Raw genomic sequence first — 9,364 nt, 5'->3', positions numbered from 1 at the left:
GGAACTACAAGTAGTCCCGCATTTAGTGAGCGTAGCTCTCTAGTGGGGCAATATGGTACGACAAGCTCCTTAAGATATGATGGAGCATCACCAATCAAGGCTTTGTAGGTTAAGAGAAGAATTTTAAAAGTGATTCTTGATTTTACTGGGAGCCAGTGCAGAGCAGCTAGTGCAGGAGTGATGTGATCTCTTTTCTTAGTTTTAGTGAGAACACGAGCTGCAGCATTCTGGATCAACTGGAGGGACCTAAGAGATTTATTAGAGCAGCCTGCTAATAAGGAGTTGCAGTAATCCAGTCTCGAAGTAACGAACGCGTGAACCAATTTTTCTGCATCTTTTTGAGACAAGATGTGCCTGATTTTTGAAATATTACGTAGATGAAAGAATGCAGTCCTTGAGATTTGCTTTACGTGGGAGTTAAAGGACAAGTCCTGATCAAAGATAACGCCAAGATTCTTTACAGTGGTGTTGGATGCCAGGGCAATGCCGTCTACAGAATCCACATCACCAGATAAAGCAGCTCAACACGTCCTTTTAAGACCGCTGCAAATTAATGAGGCCGATGTTTGCGATGTTGTCTTGAGGTAAAAATACACAATGTGGACAATAACGCATTAGAGGCAACGAGAAAAGCAGAGCTATAAAATAATTAATTCAACCAGGCAAGAACACAGAGATGCCAAACAGTTGAGTTCATTTGAGATTAAGGGCTTAAATCACGTGACGTAGTTTGCCCCCTCGCTTGGACTAGATTCTGTGAACCGCTCTTCGTCTGATCTCTCCTCCGAGGCCTGTTGCCATGGGAGACCTGTTGCCATAGGAGACCCTACCAGGGAGCTATGTTCCCCAGACAACATAGCTCCCTGGATCACTGAGCCACTCAAACTCCTCCACCACGTTAAGGTGGAGGAAACATTCAGTCATTGAGTCCACTAAGCTAACAACTTGATTCAAGATTCGCGCACGGGCAGCTGTGGAGCACTAAACTAGCGACCTCACAGAAAAGAGGGGATTGGCTCCTCTACTGTGGCAGCGTCGTACAAGCCAAAGCGCCATGGCAGACTACACACCATTGGTGCCTCTGCGCTAGTGTTGTCGGCAGCACAGCGTCGCAAAGTCATCCCGGGAGTGATTAAGCTAAAGTGTTTTCTACCGAGAGCACTATCAAGGTCAACCCAGGAATTAACCCGCCGCATGTTGCCCCTGGGCTTGCCGTACTCGACGTCATAACCACTGCGGACACCTCCTGGACGACTAAACTAAATTCAATAATCGATCTTCGCAAAAATAGACGATCTTCGGCATGTATACAGCGTATAAATAACTGGTTACATACAGCGACTGGTGGAGGAAATAACAAATCTCTCTTATAACTATGGCGGAACTCAATTCAGGTCCTGAAACTGTTGAAACTTGTATTTTCTGTTTGATAGCCGACGACAAAGACAAAGAAACGGAAGTTATCAAAAAGGTAAGATCCTTTAAACTAAAGAAGGAGCCCAGCTGCCTTCAAAGCTCACCACGGTGAGCGCACCTATATGCGGAAGGCTGTTACACTTGTGTATCAGACACTGTGGGTTAAATAAGATTTGATGGAACTTAAGATGTCATGTCTGCGTCATAATGCCATCAAACAACAACATATTAAAGTAGAACATCGCAGCACTCTCATTCCTGTTTGACAACAACGCATATTACATATTATTGACTTGATTTCCAAGTCAATAAGTACACACTTAATACACTATGTGATTGTAGGGTAGAGACTGTACTTAAAAGAGAGGGGAGGGGATACGTTTTTGAAAATGTACACGCCTTGCTATAAATATATGATTAGGCATGCTCTAAATACAAATAAAATACTTGCTGGTAATAAAAGTGGTTGCATATTTGGGCAGACTGCGAACGAGCCGAAAATATTACACTATTATGATAACTATTATTAGAAAGAGACCAGGTGGGCTACAATCCCAGTGGCCACTTTGTTTCCACGCAGTGAAAGTAGAAGCCTTTATTCACACAACATGGGCATTATACCTACTAGTTCCTACTGTGTACACACAATGGTTACAGATTGAATACACACTTATCAACAATGCTGCATTCACAGGCCTGCAGGTTAACGTGTGTGTTTTATCTCTCCATGTCCGCCCCCTCCAACAGAACAAGGAGCTGGTGTGTTTTAGAGACATTTCCCCTGCTGCTCCTCACCATTACCTGGTTATACCCAAACAGCACATCCACAGCTGCTTCTTACTGCACAGGGGACACGTCGACCTGGGTCAGTTACAGAGGACCACTAAAAACTAGTATAAGTGTACTGCAAATACCACCGATACTACTGAGTTGCTACAACTACTGCTGATAATACTTGTATATACTACTACTTGTGTTACTACTTTTGGTATGATACTAGAACTATATCTATAGCACTGCTGCTGAAACTACTTCCTCAACAACTGCTACTTTGAGATATACTCATAAAACATCTACATATAGAAGAGCACCCCTATTCTTTTTTGTTAACTGATTCAGTTTATTACAGTAATACATGAGCTATACCTCTTTAGGTTTTATGGAGTCAAATCTTTGCAAAGAAATAACTGAGTCTTGTATTCAATAGTTGAACGGATGGTTGAAATGGGGAAAGCAGTACTATGCGATCAAGGGATGGCTGATATGAAGGACATACGGTGTGTGTGTGTGTGTGTTTTACATTTTTAATTTACAAAAAGTTAAAAGGAATAGATTGACAAGACCTCCGCCAGAAAGCAAAAAGTGCATTTCCTAAAATGTTGAACGTTTGCAATAAGTAATGAAAAAGTATAATTGTTTAAAATGTATGATGCACCTTCTAAGGTCAAAACTATATCGTTGTAGCTTAAAATGGAGCGATAGGTGGGAACACACTGTAAAAAATCAAAGGTTGTTAAAGGCATTGTATTCTGCCATGGAGAGTTCTAAAACTGTACTTTGACTTGTCACGTGACATTGATGTGTTTTCCTCCACAGCCTGGGGTTCCACCAGCCTCCCTACACTTCAATTGATCACCTCCACCTCCATGTGCTCGCCCCCGCCAGCCAGATCTACCTGGACAAGAAGTATAAATTCAATCCATGTTCCAACAGGTTTGTGACTGTGAGTATCGAGGACTAGAAGTTACTGTTTAATACGATGATTTAGACATTTTAACTTATTCTTATTTATTACTTACTCATTACTTTGTTTGTGTGCTTTCATAAACTACTGTGATCAAATAAATATTCAAATAACAGTTGTAAATAGTGCCTGACACACACACACACACACACACACACACACACACACACACACACAAAAACTCTTGTTCTGGGTGGGTAGCTGCGTCGACTCACCAGGTCAGATATTTTTTGGTAAATTCAATTTAAAGGTCCCAGAGTTTCGGTTTCTTTTTCGCCTGATAGCCCATGGCCACCCGGTTCCAGGCATGTGCTTTTGGTCCCGGTAGCCCCAGGAATCGTCCCGCTATAGGCGTTGGAATGCCCAAAATCCACGAAACTTTGAAACGCTGTAACTCCTCAGGGAAAGGTCCGATCGACCCCAAACTTGGCACACATGTTGTGGGTGGGTAGCTGCGTCATCAGATCTTTTTTGGTAAATTCGATTTAAAGGTCCCAGAGTTTCGGTTTCTTTTTCGCCTGATAGCCCATGACCACCCGGTTCCAGTCATGTGCTTTTGGTCCCGGTAGCCCCAGGAATCGTCCCGCTATAGGCGTTGGAATGCCCAAAATCGCCGAAACTTTGAAACGCTGTAACTCCTCAGGGAAAGGTCCGATCGACCCCAAACTTGGCACACATGTTCTGGGTGGGTAGCTGCGTCGACTCACCAGGTCAGATATTTTTTGGTAAATTCGATTTACGAAACTTTGAAACGCTGTAACTCAACCCTAACTTTCTCCTTTGTTCTGCACCATGTAATTCCCTTTTGTTGCCTCATCCAAATGAATGTTTTTCTCTTTACAGGAAAAACATATGCAGATGCATCTAAAGGGTAAAGCTCCACCTGTCAAAAAGGCTTTTGGTTCATCATTATGAGACAACATTATATTCTGTCATCTGAAGAGAAAATCTTCTGTAAATTGTTTCAACAAAAGAGATTATGAAGCAGATACATTATTTCGTTTGGAAAGGAGAGCCGTAGCATTGAGATGTCACTGTTATATGTATATGTTTTTTTAATGATATTTCTTCAAATGGAATTATTTTTTGCAGACTTTTGTGTACAGCGTGTGTCCCTTTGGGGTTAAAAGGAGTTTCTGTTTATTGCTACAACAAACATCCTGGAAAGTACTCAAACACATTTTCCACTCAGTTTCTGAAATTAATCAAAAAGCATGTGACCCTATGAACCCCACAGAAACAAAAATACACATTGGAATATGCACTGTAGCTACTTTATTCACACTTATATAGCCAGTATATATTTTGCATTTTTGCATTTTCTTCACCAGTTCCTTTTCTTAAATTGAATATGTCTTGTTCTACTATATTTACTGTATATATATTGTGCATTTCTTCAGCTTTAAAATTACTAGCTTACTCTATCATCTTGTTTAATGCTGCTTCAAACAAATGTCCCCCTGGGGATGAATAAAGTATTTTTTTATTTTTGTATCGATGTCATCACTTGGGACTTCTGTTTTCGCCACTGGGGTCATTTGGCGACCTCTGGTGGCCGAAAGACATTATTTCAGTCTTTCTGTTCCACACCTGTTTTCATTTGGTAATGTTCAATTAACTTTGTTTGACCAGGGTATAAATACCTGGCAGTGTGCTAGACACATCATCGTGACGTTTGATTAAACTTAGTGTTCCTCGTTACCCTCTCGTAACATTTCCTATTCTTCTGTGGTTTGGATTATACCATTTTTGGATTTGACTCTTTGTTTGGATTATACCCTTTTTGGATTTAACACTTTCGTTTGGATAATACCTTTTTTGGATTTAACGATTTCGTTTGGATTATACCCTTTTTGGATCTACCTCTCGTGTTTGCGTTATTGCTGCTTCAAAGACACATTTGCATTTTTTTGAAACTCCGTTGTGACGGAGAGGAAATAAAACAATCTTTTGACTTTACTCTCTGCATCTGGGTCCTCAATTGCCCACTGGGTAAATCGTGGGTTACCACTCCAGCGACCCGGGTTTTCTTCCCGACTCCGGTGTCCTGACAATCGATCAATCTATATTACCTGCCTCCATGTGTGTTGTGCATCACTGAGTTAGTGATCATTTGATTAAACACATTTCTTTAAGAAAATGCTAACTCAACACCTGAAATAATAAAGATGAGACACAAAGCCCCTCTCTTACGTGACAGCGTCACGTAAGATAGAGGGGCATCAAAAGGAGATAACAATCATGTATGTAAGGCCATTATTATGTCCGACATTATATATAATGTTACGGTGTTATTAGTTTTATCATTAAAGAGGAATTTAAAGGGAAAATGGGGGCTTTTTAATATTTTATAATTCAGTCTTTAGAAGAAGAACACATCTTTTAATTGGTAAACAAGCAAATATATAATGGACCTTTTCCCTGTATTTCTATTCTGCTAAACTGTCCTGTCCACGTGGTATCAATATCACCTAATCTAGACCCGAAATGGAATAAAATACCCCCAACACAAATCCTTTAATTATTAAATAATTCAGGTTTTCCTATGAGCTCGATTCGCTCTGTGAGCGGCTGGTCGTCCTGACCGCAGACACGCCCACACTCCACCGGTAGACTCGACCACACGGCGACGAGCTTTTAGATTCAGACACGATCTTTGAAAAACACATGAATGGCGACTCGGGACGCTTCCGGGGCCGAAGAATGTCCCTTCTGCCAAATAGCAGACAACCAGACTGACACGGAAATCCTGCTGAGCGTAAGTACCGACTGTTCATTCGTAGAAGAAGTTCAACAGCCGTATAAACTCTCTTCCTCTTCCTCTGTACAGGATGAGGAGCTGCTCTGTTTTCGTGACATAACGCCTGGCGCCACACATCATTACCTCGTCGTTCCCAGAAGGCATATCGACTACTGCACACGTCTCCAGGAGGCCGACATCCCGCTAGGTGACTCACACGTGGGTCTGATTGACAGTTCAGATGAGTCAGAAGACTTCAGTTGATTGATAATGCTGCTCACATTGAGGTCACGTGGTCTCTGCCAAAGCAAGAAGCTGAAGACTTAACATTTCAATTCTGATGTTGGTAGAATTTAGAGTCACTGCTCTATTTATAGGGGATAACGTGGAATCACTTGTTTGGGCTTTATTAGCTGGTTCATAGCTGTAAATAAAGTTTGAATGTGTCCTTATTTTGTTGGTGTGATAATGGAAACACAAAGCCACTCATCAAGGCTGTATGACATACATTAGCAGCCGGATTAACATTAAGTGTATTCACTCTTCTCTTCTTTAAACACATGTACACTTTTTAAACACTGAAACTGTGGATGGGACTATCCACTTATTAATCTATTACTTTGCTTGAGTCATTTAATCTTTATTGGAAAACAAAAGGTGTACCTGAGGTACCGTCTCTCAGTATATATAGCCTACTATAATATAATGTTTTTTTTAATGCTGTATGATGTGAACATACTGATGTGATTTGTGTGTTGACAGTGGAGCGGATGGTAGAAATGGGATGGAGTGTACTGAAGAAGACTAAAGTCAGCAACCTAGATGACGTCAGGTAAACATCCAGTATCTCCAGGTGACGTCATCAGCTGTGACTTGTGATCTACTTTTGAAATAATGTTCTGTGTATCTTCGTGTCGCAGGAAAGATTTTGGTTTAAATGATTTCCTTTTGTTTTTCCTGGCCTATTCAAACCAACGTTGACTGTGTGCAGGATGGGGTTTCATGTGCCTCCGTTCTCATCTGTTCCCCACCTCCACCTCCACGCTCTGGCTCCAGCCAGCGACATGACCTTCAAGTCGCAGCTACGATACGGGCCCCTGAGCCACTGGTTCATCACAGTGAGTGATATTCTCAGTAAAACATGCTAAAACGTCTTTGTTGTCTTTTCAATTATGAATATATCTAAACTTTTGAATGTACTTTTTGAATTTTATTTTAATTTCTAACATATGTACACACTGTATGACACATTAGGTGTCTGTGGTGACATTTCTGGAAACAAAAGTAGAATACAATTTAACTTTGCATGCAATTCTGAGAACCTTGTGTATCAGCAAGACTAGGAAAAAACGTGCCTCTTTTCAAATTATATACATGCAGCCACCGAAATGATTAATTATTATTATTGTGATTCCATTTACTGTCCATGAATGATGTTATAATTGACCCACGATACAAATCCAGTCATTATCTTGGAGTCATAACTGTGCACTTTACAAATGTTATGCATTTATGTATATGTAATTTGTAAGCTTTTTAATCACAATTACACAGAACTTTTTAATATTGAGAATCCTGCTCACGTTCCTTGTTTTGCTCTGTTGCAGGTCGACAAAGTGCTTTCTCAGTTGAAGACTCGCGGCAAGGTCAGATGATGAGCTACGAGTCTGAAGAGTTTTCTTTTATGGTGACGGGTCATCTCGCTTCACCGAGGGCAATTTTTAATCAGTTCACTACCTGACTTGACATTTTACGACATTGAGTTATACTGATGTTTACTCATCCACGCTGCTCGATGACTCATTTGAATGGGAAAGTGGCAATAAAGCTAGTTTAAAAAAAAAAATGGAAACTGTCAAACGTATCCAATAATGGATCCTCGTCCTAAATATAATGTTGTGCAATTAAAAGATAATTACAGCTTTTAAGTATATTTAGTATTTACTGAAATAAAAACTTTAAAGACGACCTTAAAAACCATAATATTTAGTATATTCAGTATTTATCGCGATGCACAATTTTTGTAATACTTTGTACATTTCCATTTTTTTAAAATATGAAGTGCGTAAATTGAAACTGCTTGTGCCTTTTTTATTATATATCTTTACGTATGTTGCTCTGGGGTAAAATCTGTCCTTAAATATAAATATAATTGTATATAGGATTTTAATAAAAGATCTTGTGAAACTCCAAATACCGGGTTCATCTCTGTCAAAGTCATAAGGGTTACAATAATAATGTTTACTTTAATAATAAGTTGGTTCAAAGGGTCCTAATGCATGTCTTTGTTTCTTTTGCCGGCACGGACAGAAATGTCTGAACAACATTGTTTGGAAGAAAAACACAGAATTCATTATGAGAACACAAAACAAACACAAATATTAGATTACCATGAGAACACTGGAGGTCCTAATGGGCATCAATTCAGAAAATAATGACTCAAAGTTTTCCTTGGGTTTCAGTATTTACTGTTGATATTGCTCAGTAGTCCATTCCTGCGTTTGATGGCATGCTAGATGGCAATTTGTGCCACTGGTTGCATAGATCTGAAGGGTTTGTTGGCAGATTTTTAGTTGTGTCCTCAAAGTATCGTGTACTCCTGTTATCATTTCAAATTAACAGTGATTCAAGATGCATTGCTGGATTTCATGACCATATCAGTTTGTGAGCCATTGGACGTCCCTGGTGTACCTTGGTTAATGTTTTAGGAGAGCAACCATGCACCAATGGGCTTCACAAACTGACACCATCTTTCTTAAAATTGATGAAGCAGGAGCGATTAAAACAAAATAAAAATATATATATCATCCCTATCATTTCAGCCTGCATCATTCTGCTGTACTGCACTTTATGTTCAGTATCTTCATATTGTAGGACATCAACATATACACTTGTATTGTTCCTAAAGGGTTCTGTAAAGTATCAATTTAGTTATGTTGTTAATGTGCATTAGTATACTGAGATGTCTGACGTCAGAGTCTGGAATAAACTGTCATACAGCATTCAAAGCCCATTACATCATCTCTCAGACCAAATGCTTTTTCTATCTTCCTGACTAAATCTCCAGCGAAAGCACAACTGGTTGGCATGTCATCGCCTAAGGACATGTCGACATGTTTGAATATATATTGAATTGACAGGTTGTTCATTAAATTGTTGTTGACAGAAGGAAAAGGAATATGCAACCTATGAGAAAAACAATTTAAAAAATAAACACACACATGAAGGACTTGATCATAACACAAGGGCCCTCGTGTATTTAAGTCTGGACCAGTCATCATGTACAATGACATTGTGCTTTAAGTGTAAATATTCAAAAGGAACTCTGAATCAAATTAGCGGGGCCACAAGCAGTCAGTCCACATTATGCACACACACGTTTTCAGATTGGCTCATTCGTTGTTCTACAGAGAAGCCTCTCCGCATTGTCGCTGTTTATTTTCCTCGGCACACAGTGACGTTCA

General features: G+C 39.8%; 2 protein-coding genes across 2 annotated transcripts; both read left to right on the top strand.

Moving 5' to 3' along the window:
- Positions 1-907: 907 nt before the first annotated feature.
- Positions 908-5,119, top strand: LOC130202473 (adenosine 5'-monophosphoramidase HINT3-like). The gene is made up of 5 exons (XM_056428045.1): positions 908-1,471; positions 2,164-2,281; positions 2,624-2,693; positions 3,013-3,139; positions 4,004-5,119. The coding sequence occupies exons 1-5, from the start codon at positions 1,376-1,378 to the stop codon at positions 4,073-4,075; spliced, it is 483 nt and encodes a 160-aa protein (XP_056284020.1). The 5' UTR covers positions 908-1,375; the 3' UTR covers positions 4,076-5,119.
- A 104-nt stretch (positions 5,120-5,223) lies between these two features.
- LOC130202474 (adenosine 5'-monophosphoramidase HINT3-like) lies at positions 5,224-8,709 on the top strand. Its single transcript, XM_056428046.1, has 5 exons — positions 5,224-5,918; positions 5,991-6,108; positions 6,663-6,732; positions 6,892-7,018; positions 7,508-8,709. Exons 1-5 carry the CDS (start codon positions 5,832-5,834, stop codon positions 7,553-7,555), a joined length of 450 nt encoding a protein of 149 aa, XP_056284021.1. The 5' UTR covers positions 5,224-5,831; the 3' UTR covers positions 7,556-8,709.
- Positions 8,710-9,364: the final 655 nt, after the last annotated feature.

Source organism: Pseudoliparis swirei, chromosome 12 (assembly GCF_029220125.1).
Source record: "Pseudoliparis swirei isolate HS2019 ecotype Mariana Trench chromosome 12, NWPU_hadal_v1, whole genome shotgun sequence".
Lineage (NCBI taxonomy): Eukaryota > Metazoa > Chordata > Actinopteri > Perciformes > Liparidae > Pseudoliparis > Pseudoliparis swirei.
This window is presented reverse-complemented; position numbering and strand designations above follow the sequence as displayed.

Coding starts and splice junctions, on each gene's coding strand:
- LOC130202473 (XM_056428045.1), top strand. CDS start 1,376: ATGGCGGAACTCAATTCAGGTCCTGAAACTGTTGAAACTTGTATTTTC. Junction 2,282..2,623: donor CAGGGGACACGTCGACCTGG/GTCAGTTACAGA, acceptor TGTATTCAATAG/TTGAACGGATGGTTGAAATG. Junction 2,694..3,012: donor GCTGATATGAAGGACATACG/GTGTGTGTGTGT, acceptor TTTCCTCCACAG/CCTGGGGTTCCACCAGCCTC.
- LOC130202474 (XM_056428046.1), top strand. CDS start 5,832: ATGGCGACTCGGGACGCTTCCGGGGCCGAAGAATGTCCCTTCTGCCAA. Junction 5,919..5,990: donor ACACGGAAATCCTGCTGAGC/GTAAGTACCGAC, acceptor TCCTCTGTACAG/GATGAGGAGCTGCTCTGTTT. Junction 6,733..6,891: donor AGCAACCTAGATGACGTCAG/GTAAACATCCAG, acceptor GACTGTGTGCAG/GATGGGGTTTCATGTGCCTC.